We start from the raw sequence: 19,226 nt of genomic DNA, 5'->3' as shown, positions 1-19,226 counted from the left end.
ATTCATTCTCAAGGCGAGCATTACATTGTTGAACTATAATTAGGGAAAAGCGACTCCATAAATAAATAATAGAGATGAAAAGTCCTTTTATGCTCTGTTGAAAAGCTGCAGAGTGTCACAGACATTTGTAGCTTGGCAACTGCTCAGCTGATGACCTCAGTCAGCGCCGGCAGGTCATGCTGCCGGTTTCTCTCTGGTGACAACATGGAGACGGACTCTTGATCTGTTTAGCTGTTGTGCACAGAGAGGCCATCTAATTCCTCCTCTGCTTCTCTGTTACTGTTCTGTCTGCAGCAGTATCCGACATTAGAGTTTGTCATGTCTGAAAGAAGCGTCTGCAGACATCCTTCAGACTAATCTTTACGTTGAATTTTTTTTTCCCTATTCATGTTCCAAACATGTTGCCATTCGGTATTTTATAAGAACTGCATATATAGTTGAGAGACAAAGTGTCGTCATGCAATACATCAATAAGGCAAATGTATATCTGTAATAATTTCCACAAAATTGGAAATGCATACATTACTTTAATAAATTTGATCATTAAAATGTTCAGATACTTTATTACATAATTAAAATAACTAAATGTTAAAATAATTCATTAAATTCTGTAGGGCTGTTGTAAATGAATATTTTAGTAATCGAGGTACTCGAATCATTCGAGGAATCGTTTCAGCCCTAAAATTCTGTATTATTTATATTAAAGCATTTATAATGATGTTTGACATTACATTTGTATCACAGCAGGTCTTAAATTTACTTTCTCTTTTTATTCCAATTTTATTTTTGATGAATAGTTTATTCAGATTACTCTTTATTTATGAATATAATAGAACATATTTAATATTTACGATTTCGATCATGACATATTGATAATAGTTTTAATTACACTTTCAATAAGATGACATAAATAGATGCTTAGCAAATAAAAATACTCTTTAATGCATTTTATTTGAGATTATATCTGTTACACATTCTAGATATTTACTCTCTATTGATGACCTGTATAAATATTGTTTTCTGAGAGGATATCCCTTAATAAAAAATGTCCTGATACTATTATAGATTTTGTTCATATAAAATATAAATTATAGTGCCATTTTGGTGTTCTCACAGGTCCCTTCTGTAAAAATCTCGAGCGAGTTTTCATGCTGCTGTTCTACTTACCGGAAGCCGAACTCGATTGTTTTGGTCTCGTGGTCACGTGACGTGTTCTGCTCGCGCCACTTCCCCAAACAAACGCCAGTTGGAGCAGTAGTTGTCGTTTCTGTTCCAGCAGAGAAAGTAAAACCTACAGAGGTGTCGACCTCTCCGCACGCCATGCCGAAGCTGTCAGACGGAATATCTTCCTCTTAGAAAGGTGAGCGAATTATATCCTTTCTTTACGCTCAATGTTCTTCCTGTTATCCGGTCTGTCTCTCTCTCTCTCTCTCTCTCTCTCTCTCTCTCTCTCTCTCTCTTTGCCGTGCGACCTAGATTAGAACGGATTTTTCCAATCAGACGAGTCCAGCAGCAGCTCCTCTTGAGTGTTTTTGCTGACCGGTGTTTTGCTTGAATAATGTGTTTGTAACAAAGGCAAACATTAACGGGCAGCTTCCAGCTTGCTGTCCCTGCCAGCGTTTAGCGTTTAGCTTCTGCTGTTTGCTCATCACACACACACGCGCAGGTCAGCCCGAGTCCCGTTTTCACCATTTACACAACAGAGCGTTGATGTCTGCAACTCCAACTCATATTTAGTCCACAGTTCACACAAACCCGTTATCTGCTGAGGATTATAATTTGTTTCGTAAACAAATGTTTTAGCAAAGCTGTCGCGGAAGGAGAATGTGGGGGTCGGTGGAGAAATTAAAGGGACAAGCTAGACTTTTCTGTAAAATACTTTAACTCCACTGCCACACCCCCAAAATACTTAAGATATTGTTTCCATTGTAGAACAATTGGTAGTTGCTTTAATTTTGACAGTACCGCAGGTTTACTGTTAAGTAGAGATGCACCAATCCTTTGGCCAATGATTAAAAAGTCACATTTTTTCTTAACACAAACAATTTTAATTACATTTTCCGTTAATGAAATATATCACAATATAACAGTTTCATTGAATGGATATTCTTACTTTGTTCTTTTTTTCTTCAGATGTTTGTATCAAATAGAGCTTTTATATTTAAAGTGGAATAGAAAAGGATTTACAGCAAGCAAAAAAAGGTAAAGTTCACATTCATGACCTAAATAAAGTAAAACAATAAAAAATATTTGCATAGTTTTAGTTTCATTAACACAATCGACATAATTTACAGATTAATGATTGACACGTGTCTTATGAAAATTAATTTGTGCAAATTAGCTTAAATACATTAAGCTGCTATTAAGAAGATGTTTTGTTGCACATTTGATCTATTAATGTTTTTATATCTTCCATTTATTTTTCAATGAACTGAACACTGAAATTTGAAGGTAATAAATTTGTCTAATTACTAAAGTGATATTCGACAATCCTTCCAGGTGCAAAAAAAACTCTTCTTCCATATCAGATCCGGCTTGTTTCCCATCTTGTCATTTAAGTGAGTTTGGAGCTGAAACATTCTTGTTAAAGATTAAAAGTTAAAGCAGGAGGATTTTTACTCCCTTTAAATCATTGCCTTATCTCTGAGTTATTATGAAACATTGTGATGCGGCCTATGTCTAATCTCTATCGTGTGTGTGTGTGTGTGTGTGTGTGTGTGTGTGTGTGTGTGTGTGTGTGTGTGTGTGTGTTCGGCTTTAACTCGTATTAGATCAGAATGTGAAAACTGATCCAGATTCCTGAATATTTGTGTGATTGTCTAAGTGTGTTGACAAAGGGGAAAATTATTTCTGATGTCTAAATGAATGCACCCTCATCCGCTCAAAACAGTGACAGCAGCTGGGGACGTACCGGCCAAAGCGAGCACATCATGGTGGATGTAACCAAATGGCCTATTTTCAGCCTTATGGCACCGGAGGAGCTCCCATCAATAAGGAAGGCCTGCGTGTTTGGCTCGTCTGCTAACGAGGCCATCTACATCACCAATGACGACGAGGTGAGAGGTCACAGGAAACACATTTTTTCTGGTTTGAGTTCGTTACGCAAGGGGTGATGTATTGTGTTTTAGGACGTTATCTAGAACATAACTTTTCATATCTACTGATTTTATTTATTTTTTTGCACAGGATCTCATTTAATAATATTTTTAATCACTATTTTCTGCTTGTTTTACTGAGTTTTCTATGTAATCTATTGCTGTTATAAACGATCTTTTTAACCTTTGACAATAGCAAATATGATTATTTTTTACCAAGAGAATGACCAGAGACCAAAACTTTATATATTTTACAACTTATATATATATATATATATATATATATATATATCTATGTAAATCTTGCTAAGGAACCTTAAACCGCATATTGTGGGGGGTGTAGGCATACTTTCGATCCTGCATGGATTAGAGAAAATCCACAATACATCTATTGTGTGTTGTGTATTGGTTTCATCCTGAAAAAATATAAAAATATAAACAGGCCCAAAAACTTCACTGAAAGCCTTAAACATAATTAATGTGACAATCATGCTAACAATGACTGGAACAGCATCTTATTTACACCAGCTGCAGTCAGACGGTTACTCCTAATAATGTAAATTGGTTGATGATTAAATCTGACATTATGTTCAGAAATGCATGTGAGAACTTGTTCTTTCTTTTTTTTTTTTATCTTTTCAGTAGCTGAGTTTTTTTAAAAAAACGAGGTCAGATTAAAGTATTTTTTGCTGTAAGCCTTGGTGTCTGAAGCTTAAATAAAACTTCTCTCATAATGTGAGCTGTGATCCCTGCAGCGCCTCCTGCTGGTGTTGATATTTGGTGGGAAATATCAACACTTGCAGCTGCTCAGCTGAACAGGTCCAGAGTTCATGCAGTTGAGTAGAAAGCAAAATTATGCTTTCAAACTAAAATCCATTTTTCCTTTTTATCTAACTGACACAAAAGTGAATTTCTGAGAAATAAAACACTTTATATAATAATAATTTACTCTCTTTATCCACGTCAATACTTAAGTTTCTGTCCAACTCATTCATTAAAAAAGAAAAAGACTCATCCAGAAAACAAACAAAAAAACATGGCTGCTACAGTTTTAGATCATGCTTTTAAGCTGGTTATGTTTTAGCTGCAAAAGCATTGAAACTTCCCCAAATAGAATAACACTATAAATAGAATAATGTTACCGATCACAAATATACATGTGTCGAATAATTAGATCCAGATAAGTTTTGACGTGATTTTTTTAAAAATCACTATGAGTTTTATCGTTGATTTAAAAAAAAAAAAAAAGCTGTGGAATAGCTTCAGCATCCTGTTTTGTTTCATGTTTAGTCTTCAAGAACTGAGAATGTTTTCAAAAATGTCCTGAAAAATAGTGAAATTCAAGCCTGGAAAAGTTTTTATTTGACAAGAAGACATTAACCTTGATTTAAAGGACACTTGAGTTCCTTTAAATCAAGGCTAATAACCCCCCTGTTTAGAGCTTCCTTAGATTCATAATAATTCTGTCTGTTTAAGCCTCCGAATCGCTCGTCCCCACCCTTTCTCCTGCATGTCCAGGTCTTTGTGTTTGGGCTGAACTGCAGCAACTGCTTGGGGACGGGGGACAGCCAGAGCACCATCGTCCCCAAGAAGCTGGACTTCCTGAGCGGCAGGAAGGTGGTGAGCCTGAGCTACGGCAGCGGGCCCCACGTCCTGCTGGCTACAGACGGTAGCGTCACAGAACGCGTCCCCGATTTCACCGCAAACACAAAACCTGGGCTGGATCGACAAGTGCTTGTGCGTTTCAGACGGAGAGCTCTTCGCGTGGGGACATAACGGCTACAGCCAGCTTGGAAACGGGACGACCAATCAGGGAGTCGCTCCGGTGGTTGTGTCCGCCAACCTGATCAACAAGAAGGTCACGGAGGTGGCTTGTGGCTCCCACCACTCCATGGCTCTGACTGACTCTGGAGAAGTGAGTTTCCTGGGATGAACTCAGCAAATTGTTTTTGCATTTTACATAAACAGAGGTCTTTGCATTTAACCAGAGTTTCTGCAGAAAGCAGATTTGCTTTTGTTTTGGAGGGAGTGTTGAGCAGGAACTAAAGTCCAGTCACGAATAATCCTCTGTGAGCTGAAGTCTGGAAAACAAGCTCAGGACAAAGGAACCTATTGTGCTTCAAGCTAATTTACAGCAGAAGCTGCATTTTGGCAGAAAAGCAGAATTTTCCACACTTTGTGCTTTGAACGTTACTCTGAAAGCTCTCAAACCCTCTGAAATTTTTCTTCACACAGCTACAGATTTCAGTATATTTAAGCAGGATTTCATGTGACCAAGCTATTGGTCATCATGCTTTTAGTTCAGCTGGTTGCCTTGACGATGTGGCCACCTTGTCCTCCAGGTGTACGCGTGGGGCTACAACAACTGCGGCCAGGTGGGCTCCGGCTCCACGGCGAACCAGCCCACGCCTCGCAGGGTTTCCAGCTGCCTGCAGAACAAGCTGGCCATCAGCATCGTCTGTGGTCAGACCTCGTCTCTGGCCTTGGTGGACAACGGAGAGGTGACTGTTTTTTTTTTTTTTTCTTTTTTAGGCAGAGCCGGTGCTGTTTGCCACCCTGCTGTGACGCATGCCTTTCATTTTTCTGCCTTTCATTTGTCTGCAGGTGTACGGGTGGGGCTACAACGGGAACGGGCAACTCGGGCTTGGGAATAACGGGAACCAGCTGTCTCCCTGTCGACTCGTAGGTCTGCAAGGTGTGTGTGTGCAACAGGTGAGAGAAAATGCTGAGTCAAATGTAAACTACCTTGGAAAAATATTCACACCCTTTCACTGTTTTTCTGTAATCTGCAGCTTTTCTCGCTTGTCGTACGCAGACGACGAACGTATTCCCTATTCAGTAGCATGTGGTTAAAAATTCAGGGCTCAGTTTGTTGCTGAAGTTCTTCTCTGCCCAGATCGTCTCCGGCTACGCCCACTCCCTGGCGCTAACAGACGAGGGTCTGCTCTTCGCTTGGGGTGCAAACACGTATGGACAGCTGGGCACAGGCAACAAGAGCAACCAGCTGAGCCCGCTTCAGATCCTGACGGAGAAGGAGAGGTGATGGAGTCCCTCAAACTCTTGATCCCTGCGGCCGCCGCTCCGTCTGACTGCTCCGTCCAACTGCTCCGTCCGTTTCCTTACAGGGTCGTGGAGGTCGCCGCCTGCCACTCCACCCACACGTCTGCCGCCAAGACCCAGAGCGGCCACGTGTACATGTGGGGCCAGTGCCGCGGCCAGTCCATCGTGCTGCCTCACCTCACACACTTCTCTTGCACGGACGACGTCTTTGCGTGCTTCGCCACGCCCTCCGTAATGTGGCGGCCTCTCTCCATGGGTGAGATGAGAAACTTGGGGTTGGCAGTTGAGAAACCAAGTCAAGTCAAATTTTATTTGTAGAGCACATTTCACCATTAACATTTCAGCAATTACACGTTTTTCTGCCTCTGATCTCAACCTTTCCACCCTGCATTCCTAATGATCAAAGCCGGTTACAGTTATTGCATCTGATTTAACACAGATAACCTGAACGTTGTTGAGTCATGTCACATTTTGCTGACAGCTTTTCCAGTTGGATCCTGAGGCGTTTTGGTTTGTGTCAATTCCCTATTTCCTGAAAGAACCACATTCAACTGTTCAAACATGCAACACCAAGAAAAAAAAGTCAACCTTGTGAAGATGCTGCAATTAGTTGAGGTCATTATCCTGATAAAAACCAGTCTTGCATTGCATCGCGTGGTGAAGCGGTAGAGCAGGCGCCACAGAGGCCTCGGTATTCAGAGTTGATTCCTGACCTGGAGACCTTTGCTGCATGCCTTCCTCCTTGTATTTCTGCTCATTTCCTGTCAATGAAAGGCAACAGTGCTATAAAAAGTCTTTTGAAAAAAAACAAACAACAACAAATGAATGAAAGCTGTCTTGTACCAACATGGGAAGAAGCCATTACCCCAAAAGTAACGTTAAAATGCTGGATTGTAAAGCAGACTGCTTAAAGACATTTTTACTAGGTAAGCTTCTGAATTTAAAGATTTTTCTTTGTTTTTCATCATCATGGAAATCATTTCTGTTTTTATTGTTGGAGTGTAAGAAAAAAAAAAACACACCCTCTTTTTCCTAGTGTATGTAAACTTCTGGTTGTGGTGCTTCTCTCCCATCAGAGCACGATGACTTCCTCACTGTGGCTCAGGCTCTTAAGAAGGAGTTCGATAACCCAGAGACCGCCGACCTCAAGTTCTGCGTTGATGGCAAATACATCTACGTCCACAAAGCGGTCCTCAAAATTAGGTCAGAAACTCTCCGTCCGGACGTTCAAGCCTTCACGCGTGGAGCGTTTTGTGCAGCCGCTGTCCTCCGTCTCTGCCGTCCAGGTGCGAACACTTCCGATCGATGTTCCAATCCCACTGGAACGAGGACATGAAGGAGGTGATTGAGATAGACCAGTTCTCCTACGCCGTCTATCGCGCCTTCCTCCAGTTCCTCTACACAGACAACGTGGAGCTGTCTCCTGAAGACGCCATCGGTCAGACACACATCCAGCTCGCAGCCTGATTTCGGCTTGTATTTGTCGTGTCGTCCCTAGTTGCTGATCCAGTCTGTGTCTCCCTCAGGGCTGCTGGATCTGGCCACGTCTTACTGCGAGAACCGACTCAAGCGTCTGTGCCAGCACATCATCAAGAGGGGGATCACGGTGGAGAACGCCTTCTCTCTGCTGTCCGCCGCTGTGCGCTACGATGCCGAGGTCGGTCTTCAAAGCACGTTTGTTCGTTCTTTACCAAGCCTCACATAGCAAGCAAACAGTTGATTAATGTGAAAGTGGGCATGAGTTGTCCCTAAAATAACATGCGATATCCTGGTCATTGAAATAAAACACAGTTTTGTCGTAACACCCTAAAACCACAGACATTCAGAGTAGTGAATGTCTGTGGTTTTCATCACCAAAACGAGCTCTTTTTTTAATCTTTTTCTTTTCCCTTTAGGACCTGGAGGAGTTCTGCTTCAAGTTCTGCGTGAACCACCTGACCGAGGTGACCCAGACGACTGCTTTCTGGCAGATTGACGGCAATCTGCTCAAAGACTTCATCTGTCGAGCGAGTCGCTGTGGAGCCTTCAAAAACTAAAGCCGGACTGCAGGAAGCGATGGGAACGCATGCAGAGAAACTCCAGTTCCAGAGCAGCTTTCCTGCAAACCATTAAATCCAGTCTTGGAACGTTTGCACAGTGGAAAACTTCCCCTTCTGGCCGTCTGTGTCGGCGCCGGGTCCGAACATGAGAGAGCGTCGCACACATTTTCACACTGGGAGCAGCAGCTGGTTCCCTACAGTGCCTTGCTTCTTAATTTGCACATATTGTGTAGGGCAGGAGAGAGAGGAGTGCTGCTGTTTATATTATTTTAGTTTAACTTAAAAGACTTTAAGTATTGGCTTTTGTTGTTTTTAATTTAAGTGAATGAATCAGTTTAGTGTCTACTTTTATGCTTTGCAGGTTGAGACTCTGCTGGTAGTTAATGAGAGGAAATTACTGATGGTTCATCCGTGTAGGTCAACCCCCCTGTTTGAGCTCTTAGTGCCTTTTAGTCTTTCTGGTAAAACGATCCAAAGAAACTTGAGTTACAAAGAGGCCTAAGAATAGTTCTTCAGGTTTAGTGGATTTTATCTATTGATTTGTTTCATTAAGGTGTTTTTTTGGTTTTTTTTTAAGTTTATGTAGTTTTACTCACCAGGATGAGGTCATGGTCAGTGACATTCATTGGTGGCTTCATAACTGCTGATGCTAACTTATATATTTTCCCCTTCTTAAATCTCTGATGTACGCTGACAATTACATTCAGCAGTATTATTGTTTTTTTTGAGTATTATAATATATTTTTACTTATTTCTTTGCAGGACATTGAAAATCAACAATTATTTCTCTATTGATGCTGAATAATAAGTCAGTCAAATGCTTTGACCTGTGGAAACAGATTAACAAAAATATTTCTCTGCTTGTTATCTATAAACATGTTTTACTCCTGGTCATATTAAAGGTAGAACGATATTTCTCCCCCACAGATCCTCCTGACGATGTTCCTCCAGAGAGAATTTGACTGGGTTGTTTTATTTATTTTTTTCTTTCAGATGACATTTTTTCATGGAGTGGTGCTTTAAATGCCTCTGCTATGAACACAGTCACTCCACTCCAAGTCTCTGTAGAGTTTTGTCTTTCTAACTTGAGAAAGAGGAAGCTTTCATGAACGAATGAAGGAATAAAGGATGGAAGTTCAAAGGAAGAGAGGGGAGGACAGGAGGAAAGTGCTTTAGGAAGTTCTTTTGCAACCAGCGGGTCGCTGGCTCAAATCCCCACTTGGTGACTTGTCCACTACATCCCAGGTCAAGATGCTTTCGCCACTTTGCCAGCCGGTGGTGGCCGTAGGGCAGCAGTGGGTGAATGACTGACGGTACCGTGAAACGCTCTGGAGTTGGAAAAAGCCAATAAAAGCCGCTTGCCGTGTTCTCAAGGATATAAAGTTAGGTCACACATGAGAACTGGAAGTAAGAAAGGATTTAAGGACAATAAAAAATACCAAAAAAGAAAGGCAGCATTTAGACGATAGGATGGGGAAAAATAAGTTTGGAAAATACTGAAATAAAATTCCACACTTTTCTAACATGGATTTTAATGATGCTAAGATTTTCTTTTCCATATTTGACCAATTTACTAAGAGCTGATTAGTAATACCTAACATACTTTAATCTTACAAAATCTTTGTTTTCATTTATCAGAAAAGCTTTTCAGTATGCAAATTTGAAGCAGCTATGAGGTCATTGGAAACACTGGAGGAGCAGCAGAGACTCGCAGCTCAGGTGGAAGAATCTGTTAACGGGGAAACTTTTCGCTGTGCACTCAACAAATTTACCCAAATCTGGAAGATTCTCAAGTTTTAAAAGAAAACTAGAGCAGGTTTGTGGCCATCTTTCAAGTTGAGGTTTTCACTTTTACATTAGAGGGGTATTTTTTTTTTTTTTTTTTTAAAAAAAAAAAAAAAAGCCAAATTATGTTGATTCATTAAAGAAATAAAAGGATGAACCATATAAAGGCATGAATACTTTTTAAAGGCACAGTAACAGACACAGCAAATGTGGAAAATACCAAACAAAACCAAAATGTAAGTACTTTGTTTACATGCAGATCAAAAGAATTTGACTGAAATCCAACACTGACCCTGAATGCACCATCCCCACTCAAAACATAGCGGTGGCACTCCATTCATTTTTTATTTGTGCAAAGATTTTTAAATAAATATGTATGATATTATGTAACTTCAAAAGTGTGCAGCACTTTGTAATGACCCATGTGGTAACACTATAAAATGTGATGCAGAATCAAACTGAGGTGTGTTAAAAGGTATTTCTGTGCACAAAGGGGATAGTATTTCAGGAAGAATGGATTTTCTTGAAATGTCCATGGAACATGCAAGAGCTCCAGTCACAAAATGATGCAGGAAGAAAAACGAAACACAAACGTTACACTTTCAAATATTTAGATTTAAAGAGTTGTATCAAAAACACTTCAAAATGAATTCGTAACCAAACGTGTGCATATATTAAAGTTTCAACGTTTCAGACTCTTTAAAACCAAACAGTCCCTGAACGCGTCAGTGTAAACGGTTATTTTAAAGGCTCAGTGATCTTTCAGGACATTAAAAAAAGTAAAACAGATTTTTGTAAATTAGTTTTAAACGCAGTAGATGAATATTTTTTTTTTTATCTCATAATGAACAACGGTGCATTAAAACATGAAAAATAAAAACATACATTAAATAGAGCAACAACCTGAAACATACAAGGAACTTTACAGAAATGAACATTTAAAAATATTGTTTTCACATAAACAGGAAGCCTGATATTACTACAGTTACTTGAATTTCCTTATCTTTACGAAAATATAAAAACTAAAGAGTAAAACTGTAAATTAAAACCAGGAGATGCTGTGTGCCACACGTCTCATCGTCTCAGAGCGGAGACGGCCTCCTTCAGAGATGCTGACGCTCGCTGCAGCTCCACTCGTCTCCTTTCCAACTCTAAAGATCAGAGTGAAAATTTAAACTTGCTTGCAAGCCAAGACAATTTAGTTACAGACTTATTACAGCTTCAATAATCAATTTATTCACATAAAAAGGGGGGGATTACAGTTTCCCCCAATTTATGACATTTATACATTTTCTGGAGACTTAACAGAAAAGCAACACTCCCTGCTGAGGCTGCAGATTGATTTAAACTATTTATGTAAGTTACACAGAAGGAAGAGCAAATTAACCCCTGCAGGCCCAAACACCACTGGACTTTGTTTTATTGTTTTGTTTTTCTTTCATTTTAAATGAATCCAGCTGCAGCTCTGCTCATTTGTCTTAAAGAAACTGAGATCAGCTGGACAAATGTTAAATCTTCAAATATGAAAGAACAGATGCACGTATTCTCGCTGTAAATTTGTACATACAAATTTGACTGAGTATTAAACTAGATGGTTTGGCCCAACCTGTGAGGACACATCGAGCTGAAACTAAGTGCAGCTGACACGTTTAAGGAAGTTTATTAACCAGGAGTTAATGAACTCTGCTCATTTCACCAGTGACGATGGATGACAGGAGTACTTCGGCCTATTTCTGAACAGCCGAAGGAAGTAACAATGCCCACAATGTAATGTTTTCTTTGACGATTTAACATGAAGGCGGTGGGAGGAAGCCGACTTGCCTTCTTCCTGCTTGGTAACGAGGTCTGCAAGTCTTCCAGAAGCCAGCATCATCGAAAGCGCCCGGTCATAATCTGTGGAGAAAATCAATTCACTTCTTAAACCGACGCTGTGCTCCACGTTTACTGGCCCTCCTGGTGGAGGTGAGTAAGAACTGTTCTGAAACACCACATTTATCGACACCCTAAACATTTTATTAAGCCTTTTTATTTTTAAATGAAATATATGTCACATCATATTCATTCACCAGGGAAGCAGGAAGTCATGGGTTATAAATGAAACATTGACAGAAACGTTTAACTACATCTGTTCCATAGAAGTCGGTGTTTCAAATGTAAATTATACTTTTTTTCTAAACACATCATTGCTGTAATGAAAATAAGTAACATGCTCTGTTTATCAATCTTCACCAGGAGTGCACGGTAAACTTAGTCGCTGTAGTTGTGTTTAGCACATAAATTAGCTCAGTTTTCTCTTTTCCTTACCCTCCCGGCTGGCCTGATCACACTGGATTCTGCTGGAAATGTTGTCAACTTCTCTAATAAACTCAGTGAAGATGGCCTGCGTGCATCCAGCCGCGTTGCATTTCCTCCAGAAGGCGGCCGAGTCGACGTCGGGTGAGGGAGGAGCTCGGGTGGAGGAGGGCTCAGAGCGAGGAGGGACGCCGGGAGGGAACGGGCCTGGGGCGGCTGAACGGGGTCGGGGCGGGGACGGGAGGAGAGTCGCACAGTTGGATCTGGATGGCGCTGTGGTAAAGTCGGAGCTGGTGCCCGGCGGAGCGCTGCTGGAGCGCTCTGGGTAAGGGTCAGCGGCGGCGCTCTGATGAGGGACGGACCATCCGTTGAGGTGTTCTTCGTGCTGCTCGTGTCTGGACTCTGAGGACAGAGACAGAGCGACGTCATCACAGCCGGTTTAGAACGATGAGTTGATCTAAACACACTGTGATGACAAAATGATGATCATTTTAGTGATTGATTATTCTGTCAATCGGAAATTCTTTTTGGCACATTTTCATTTAACCACTTTAGCCATTTTTTATACAATATCAGAAATGTAACATCAAAAGATGCAAATAAATAAATAACTTTTTTTAAGTGAGACAAATATATAATTGCCTAAAATGCAATATCAGCATTAATTTACTAGGAAACGTCAGGAGTAATCATATTTACAAAGACTTTTTTCATCTTGAATGCAAATCTCGCTAATAACTCCTCAGAGGGTGTCGTTCTTTCAGCAAACGTCACTTTTTCAGTCTGTACGCTCCAATTAATGAAGAATGAAATTCTAAATTAGTCAGTGCTTGAAATAATCGATTGATCACGACTGACCGTTTCGGCCCTACAACACACCAAACGGCGGGCGGTGCTGCTCCGTTCTGGTGACGAGGCTCGAACTGAATCCATGTTGCAAACATGAACATGTGGAGTCTAACGAAGCTCACATGGATGGATGGACAAACTAATCGACACGTGTAGTGGGAAACCTTCTAACTTTTGCTCCTCACTCCTCTTCTGCTTCAGGTCATCTGCATAGTCTCATCATGACATCCCCCTCTATTGGTTCCTTAACAATAGACAAATTGTGTTGGGCTCCACAGAATCCCTGTCACATAACAGTCAGGGATTCACATCTGTGATCCAATCAAGTCTCCTCTCTGACCAGAACCTATAAAATGAAGCCAGGTCCACTGTCAGTCAGAACAGACTTGACTCTGTTTCTGTTCTCATCTTGTAAGGTTTTAATACATTTCTTCTCATCCAGACTCTCGTCAAAGTCATTTCTTCCACGACACACGTCAGACGACGAGATGCATTTTTCTGATTTCCTTGTGTGGTTCCTTTGGTTGGATTTACAAATATGAAGTAATCAATCAGCAACTAAAGCGCTGAACCGCCCAGATTCTCTCCACTAGCAGCTGTAAGTCTGCACGTCGCCAAGCAGACGCAGGAAACACCAACTGACGGAGATCCTACCTTGGTTTTCTCTTTTTATGGTCTGCACTGCTTTCTCCATCAGCTGAACCTGCAGACGCTCGTCAGCTACGGATCGAGCCGCGGGATCCGGGGAGAACTCGGCGCCGGCCGCCACCGGGCACAGCAAGCTCTCGGACTCCGCATCCTGGAGAGGAAACGACACACGTCGCATCACGAAACCGTCGTGTTTTATCAATGCCGAATCGGAGAAGTGGCATAAAGCGAACGTTGAAGCTGCCAGACAAAATAATTTGCACTGAAGGCCTGATTGAGAACTCACAGAGTGTGTGAGCGTGTCGTCGTCGTCGTTGTTATTTAAGTCTGAATTCATATTCTCTACCTGAAACCCTGGGAAAAAAAAACAAAAAAAAAAACAGACAGATTAGAAAAATAAAATAAAATGTTGATTATATTTCTGGTGCGAGGGTTCACCTGCTGAGGAACATGAAGGTTTTTCCGACTCCCTGCTGTGAGAGGAGAAACATCAGGAACAGTTGTGCATAATAATTTACATTTATGAAAAAAAAATATTAATTCTTCAGACGTTTTGTTTAATTTTATCAACATTAATGAACAGTCAGAAAGTAAAAATGCATGATGTGGTACCTGGTGAGTGGAGGGAGAGCTGACTGAAAGGCAAAAAACATGAGATTGTTAAATCATATTCAGGCTCTAATAATCACATTCCCAAAGAAGTGGAGAAAAAAAAAAAAAAAATATCCAGCCTACTTCGGGCTCTTGCACAAATGTCGCACTTTCCTCAAAGTCTGACTCTAATGGCGGCATAAGTCCCTCCTCATCTGCAGGAAACAAAGAAACCGTAAATACAAAAACAACAACAATAGTTTCTATTTTATGACTGGACGAGTTTTAACCTGTGTTTGAAGAATCTCCGGACAACAACCTGCTCTTTTTCACCGATTTCCTCCTGAACACACCGTCTTCTTCCCTGTGAGGAAGAGGTCAAAGGAAGAGGTTAGCTCCCACTAACTCACTCACTCGGAAGAACGATTCAAAGAAGAAATATTAATGATTCATTTTTACCTTTGGGGGCTATTATAGAAACTACGAGTCAGGCTACTCTGTCCATCCTGAATCCAGCCTGCATCCGAGTTTGAAATCAAGTCGCAATTTTAGCTGCCTAATTGCTGACATTAAAATAATAATACTGTCCGTCGGTGGGAAAACAGTCCCACAGCTCGTTGCTGCCACCGCCGCTCATTAAAACGTACGTTTCAGAATCCATTTGTTTTTGTCCTATTCTTTTGTACTATTCTTTTTTTTATTATTTCAGGATGGAGTCGATTTTAGAGCAAACGGCCTAAATGATCTAAAAACGGGATATGGAGCTCAAGTTTCTATTTAGTGTAACTGTTTTCTAATTTAAACAGGTTCAAAATGATACCTTCACCCCAATAATATTTGCCAAATGCCGTTGAATCAAAAAAGCCTTTGCTTTTGACTTAAATGACGAGATGTTTTATGTTTCTTGTTCTTTTCCTCTTTCCATGGTTTGTGGTGACAAGCCACGTTCACAAACAATCATTTACAAAAAATGGTTTTGTCAGACTAAACGACATTTTCCGCCACATAATCCACTGTTCTTTAAATAACTAGTATGAGGTTTTTAAGCTTTGGGACATTTAATGATTTTGTTGATGCAGATGAAGAAACGCTGGGTATTTTTTTATTTTCTCTGTCTCACCTCAGTTTTCATACACATTTTATTTTTGGGATTATGTCAGCTTTTTAAATTACGTGACCATTTGATGCTTTATTTGCATCACTGTAACTTCCCAGGGGCGTTTCTGGCATCATTAAGAAGGAAAAAAAGTATAATTTATTTTAAAAGAAAATAAAAGACATTTTATTAGGACAATTTTTCCCAACACTGTGTTGTTTCACATATATTGCAAAGCGGGAAAATTTGATTAAAAAAAAAAATAAATAAATAAATAAATTCAGTTTCAAAGATTTGATTCGAGCGTGGATTGTTACTTACTCTTCATCAAAACTCTGCTGTCTCTAAAAAGCAACAAAAAAACAAAAAACAAAACAACAACCACAGTCAATAGTTGGGTTGGTAAAAAAAAAATCAATAAAAACAAACAAATCAAAAAAATGTATAAAAACCTTGGTCTGTGATATACTTGACGAGTCGCTGCATGAGGACGACCACGCGGCAGCTGAGGGATCTCCTGCAGAAAGGTTTAAAAGATTTAACTAAAAATGTATGAAACTTAAAAAAAAAAAAAAAAAAAAAACAATAATAAAAAAAAACAAGCGAGCCTGAAGCAGCTCTTACCGTTGGCTTTCGTCTGCAGCGATGAAGGAGCATGTTTGGCACAGAACATCCTTAAAAAAGACACAAACCTGTAAGCTGAGAGAACGGTAACAATGGAAGTGGAAATAAAAGAACGGATGTTTGTGAGACACTCACATGACAATGCTGTTAGATAAACTGTCCAAGCTGATATTTCCTTCTTTCCTCTCACAGGTGAGGCAATAAGTCTCATGAGAACAGAACATGGGTATCGTAATTTTACACAAGGGACAGAACTCTAAAAAAGGATTTGCATTTATGTATAACTGGAGATAACTTCGGGGGAAATTACCTTTAATATCAGCTGCAAATGTGTTAATAAACCTGAATACAAACCTTTGATGGTCCGGCTTTATTTGGGTTCTTGGAGTTTCGGGGCGTTTTGGGTTTGCGATTTTCTGGCCAGGAAAAAAAGAAGTGTTCAATAAATCAATTATTAGAAGAAGCAATCATTTTAGTAATCAACTATTGTGATGATTAATTGGATACATTTTTTTTTAGCACATTCTGCAGATTTTCGATAACAGCTTAAGCTTTTTTATACAGAATTTAAAAAATGGACTAAAAGATGCAGATAAATAAATAATCAATTCCTTTTTTCAAAATAAGAAAATAAATATCTCAATGCCTAAAAAAATTAGAGGAAGTTGTAACTTATTTACAGACTAAGATTTTTTTTTTTCTCTTAAGTGCAAAATATTTTGTACAGATTTGGCTTAGTTACTGCTCAGAGTGTCTCGTTTAATCAGCAAATTTCCTTTTCAGTTTAATCAACTATTGTCAACTAATCGATTAACAAATTAGTTGACAATTATTTCAGTAATGCATCACAACTAATCCGATTAATTGTTTCAGCCCTATTTGTTGGAAGAACAAACGCATGAAAACACGCAGATCCAAACACTTACCTGGATCACTGTGCAGTCGGCAGTACAGTCTGTCGCACAACAAAAATAAAGTCAAAAAAAACAGACATTTCTCTAGAACGTGAATCTATTTTCCTCGTACCAGACGTACCCATATTTTCCATTGTCAGTATCCTCAAACTTCTTGGCTCCCTCTTCCATGGCACACGGGTAGTGGAAGGTCTTCTGACAGCGCTTCACCTCACACCCCGCTGTGGCCCCCTTCTTCTTGCAGTGTCTACATGACTAAAACAGAGCGGATGACTGGTGAAGTCAAAGAGACACCAGACAGACAGACAGGAGGAATCTGTTCACCTCGTAAAGGTTCGGACGGTCCTCACCAGTTTGCTTCCTCGCTTCACCTCGTTCTTCACGTCTTCAACGGAGAAGCCGAACAGGTCGTCGAACTCTGGCGTGTTGGTGCAAAAAATGCCCGACGAGAAGAGCTGGAAAACACACAAAACAAGTCTCCGAGATTAAGCCAACACGATAAGACGCAACTTATTTAAGGCTCGTTATACTCGACAGGCAATTCGTGAGCTTTCTCACATTTTGTCACATTGCATCCACCAACGTCAAAGTATGTTTTTATTCACGGTTAACCTATTAGCATTACTTGCTCCTTAAATAGTCGTATATTATATCGGCCAATGCACTTTATGTACATAGATTATTTCATGTATTTATTAGTTTAACTGACTGGATGACAACCTGACTCACCTCTCAAATACTCCTTACTGTGTGCTGTATTTGGGACTCCCAACACACTTACTTTGCTAAGTTTACTTGTCTAACTTTTGGGGAAAAAATGTACGTTAAAATTTTACTACGCTGTATATTTTACTTTTACTTGATTAATATTAAGAAGTACCACTAATCTTACTTGAGTAAAATTGCTGGATACTAACTGAACTGAATGAACATGAAAACATGTTTTTGTTTATTTTGCCAAAAACACACCAGACACAGACACTCACCTACAGTGGGCTGTGTATTTAAGTGAAAATTATTGTTAGTCCAAAGGTTTTGTTATTCTAATGTCATTTAGATCAATAGAGTAAAACATTTATTATCACTGGAAGTCCTTTGCCCTTTTTTAAACATGTAAATATGTTACCAATTGCATTAGCTTGACAAGTTTTATGTAGAAAAATAAAATATTAGGAAGTTTTTCTTGAGCCTGAATTTGATATTTTGTCATTATGTGTAAGCGTATTAATTTTACTCTTTAGAAGACCAGAATATAATGTTTTTGTCTAATGACTTTTACTGGAGTCATTTCTTGGCTGACTACATTTTTTTTTGGCTATTCTGCCCTCCTCTGTGAATTTACTAATCGATGTCTTGATCCCCCGTTTCCAAAAACCAAGCCCCATCAGAGTCAGTCGCTTACTTTCATTTCTGGTTAAAGCCTTATTTGCATTTTCATTGCAATAACATTTCACACAAAATATGTATGTTTATTTTAAAAATTACAGCAATATGCTGCGCTACTCTCATCCACCGACTCGTCATTGTAAAAAGCGCATCTTCACCTTAGAGTTTTTGTTCACAGTTTTAAAATTTAACTAAATACCAACTCACTGCTGTTGCAACTCAAATGTCTTCAAATAATTTTACCGCCATTTTTTTTTTAAACCCTCTCTACTTCCTGCGGACTTCAGGGTTTTCTTTTGCAGGCGGTTTCCTGACAGAAATCCTTCTGTGATTTATATTTACCAGGCAGTTCTGGTGGGCCGTGACCTGCTCTTTCTTCAATAAGGCTCCGGTTGTTGTCGTCTCATCGGGCCGATGACAGAGGACGCACTTGCGGCTGTGGTTCATTTTCTCCACGCTAGTAAAAACATCGAAATAAACCCCAAACACACAGCTACTTCCACTCGGACAGGCTCCACTTCTCTTTCGTAAGCTATTCAAACTACACAGGACTTCCCTCCGGGGTTGCCAGACTTTCAAAGCAGGCCCCCAGTACAGTTCCCCCAGTCCTCGCGAGAACATTGCGGAGTGAAACATAAACGTCAAGTTATGTGGCAACCAAGTACGGGATACTTTCAGTTTCATTTCCAGGGATTCTGCTGCTTTGCGTCAAAGAGAAACACAATCACTGGTTTGTAACAATTTGTTTATGTAAAAAAATTAGACAAGTCACCAGGTAGTGACGTCACCATACTTAGTGTACAATATAGCATTTTCATTAACAAATATCTCATGACAGACAGTTATT

At 39.9% G+C, this 19,226-nt stretch overlaps 2 protein-coding genes across 6 annotated transcripts; one reads left to right on the top strand and one right to left on the bottom strand.

The window, feature by feature from the left end:
- The first annotated feature begins 1,188 nt into the window (after window positions 1-1,188).
- LOC103140374 (RCC1 and BTB domain-containing protein 1) lies at window positions 1,189-9,146 on the top strand. Of its 3 annotated transcripts, XM_016673090.1 has the most exons (13): window positions 1,189-1,360; window positions 2,431-2,440; window positions 2,888-3,056; window positions 4,614-4,764; window positions 4,844-5,010; window positions 5,438-5,596; window positions 5,700-5,807; window positions 5,992-6,134; window positions 6,221-6,411; window positions 7,232-7,358; window positions 7,442-7,593; window positions 7,682-7,812; window positions 8,051-9,146. In XM_016673090.1, the coding sequence occupies exons 3-13, from the start codon at window positions 2,931-2,933 to the stop codon at window positions 8,189-8,191; spliced, it is 1,596 nt and encodes a 531-aa protein (XP_016528576.1). In that variant the 5' UTR covers window positions 1,189-1,360; window positions 2,431-2,440; window positions 2,888-2,930; the 3' UTR covers window positions 8,192-9,146. The 3 variants fall into 3 exon arrangements, with proteins under 3 accessions (XP_016528576.1, XP_007555569.1, XP_016528577.1); XM_007555507.2 differs by lacking the exon at window positions 2,431-2,440 and having other exon boundaries at window positions 2,891-3,056; XM_016673091.1 differs by lacking the exons at window positions 1,189-1,360; window positions 2,431-2,440 and adding an exon at window positions 2,181-2,202 and having other exon boundaries at window positions 2,891-3,056.
- Window positions 6,418-19,086, bottom strand: phf11 (PHD finger protein 11). 3 transcript variants are annotated; one of them, XM_016673087.1, is made up of 18 exons: window positions 18,722-19,086; window positions 17,344-17,448; window positions 17,115-17,248; window positions 17,006-17,034; window positions 16,434-16,495; window positions 16,215-16,285; window positions 16,080-16,129; window positions 15,908-15,972; window positions 15,777-15,799; window positions 14,650-14,723; window positions 14,504-14,574; window positions 14,381-14,403; window positions 14,207-14,241; window positions 14,055-14,110; window positions 13,775-13,919; window positions 12,284-12,673; window positions 11,801-11,872; window positions 6,418-6,916 (listed from the first exon to the last, which is right to left on the bottom strand). In XM_016673087.1, the coding sequence occupies exons 1-18, from the start codon at window positions 19,061-19,063 to the stop codon at window positions 6,762-6,764; spliced, it is 1,902 nt and encodes a 633-aa protein (XP_016528573.1). In that variant the 5' UTR covers window positions 19,064-19,086; the 3' UTR covers window positions 6,418-6,761. The 3 variants fall into 3 exon arrangements, with proteins under 3 accessions (XP_016528573.1, XP_016528575.1, XP_007555567.2); XM_016673089.1 differs by having other exon boundaries at window positions 14,207-14,238; XM_007555505.2 differs by lacking the exon at window positions 6,418-6,916 and adding an exon at window positions 10,503-11,130 and having other exon boundaries at window positions 14,055-14,122.
- Window positions 19,087-19,226: the final 140 nt, after the last annotated feature.

The sequence above is a fragment of the Poecilia formosa genome, unplaced genomic scaffold (genome assembly GCF_000485575.1).
Source record: "Poecilia formosa unplaced genomic scaffold, Poecilia_formosa-5.1.2 Scaffold70, whole genome shotgun sequence".
Lineage (NCBI taxonomy): Eukaryota > Metazoa > Chordata > Actinopteri > Cyprinodontiformes > Poeciliidae > Poecilia > Poecilia formosa.
This window is presented reverse-complemented; position numbering and strand designations above follow the sequence as displayed.

Coding starts and splice junctions, on each gene's coding strand:
- LOC103140374 (XM_007555507.2), top strand. CDS start 2,931: ATGGTGGATGTAACCAAATGGCCTATTTTCAGCCTTATGGCACCGGAG. Junction 3,057..4,613: donor ACATCACCAATGACGACGAG/GTGAGAGGTCAC, acceptor CTGCATGTCCAG/GTCTTTGTGTTTGGGCTGAA. Junction 6,135..6,220: donor ATCCTGACGGAGAAGGAGAG/GTGATGGAGTCC, acceptor GTTTCCTTACAG/GGTCGTGGAGGTCGCCGCCT.
- phf11 (XM_016673087.1), bottom strand. CDS start 19,063: ATGAAACTGAAAGTATCCCGTACTTGGTTGCCACATAACTTGACGTTT. Junction 14,575..14,649: donor CGGAGATTCTTCAAACACAG/GTTAAAACTCGT, acceptor TGTTTCCTGCAG/ATGAGGAGGGACTTATGCCG. Junction 6,917..11,800: donor CGTTACCAAGCAGGAAGAAG/GCAAGTCGGCTT, acceptor TTTCATTGACAG/GAAATGAGCAGAAATACAAG.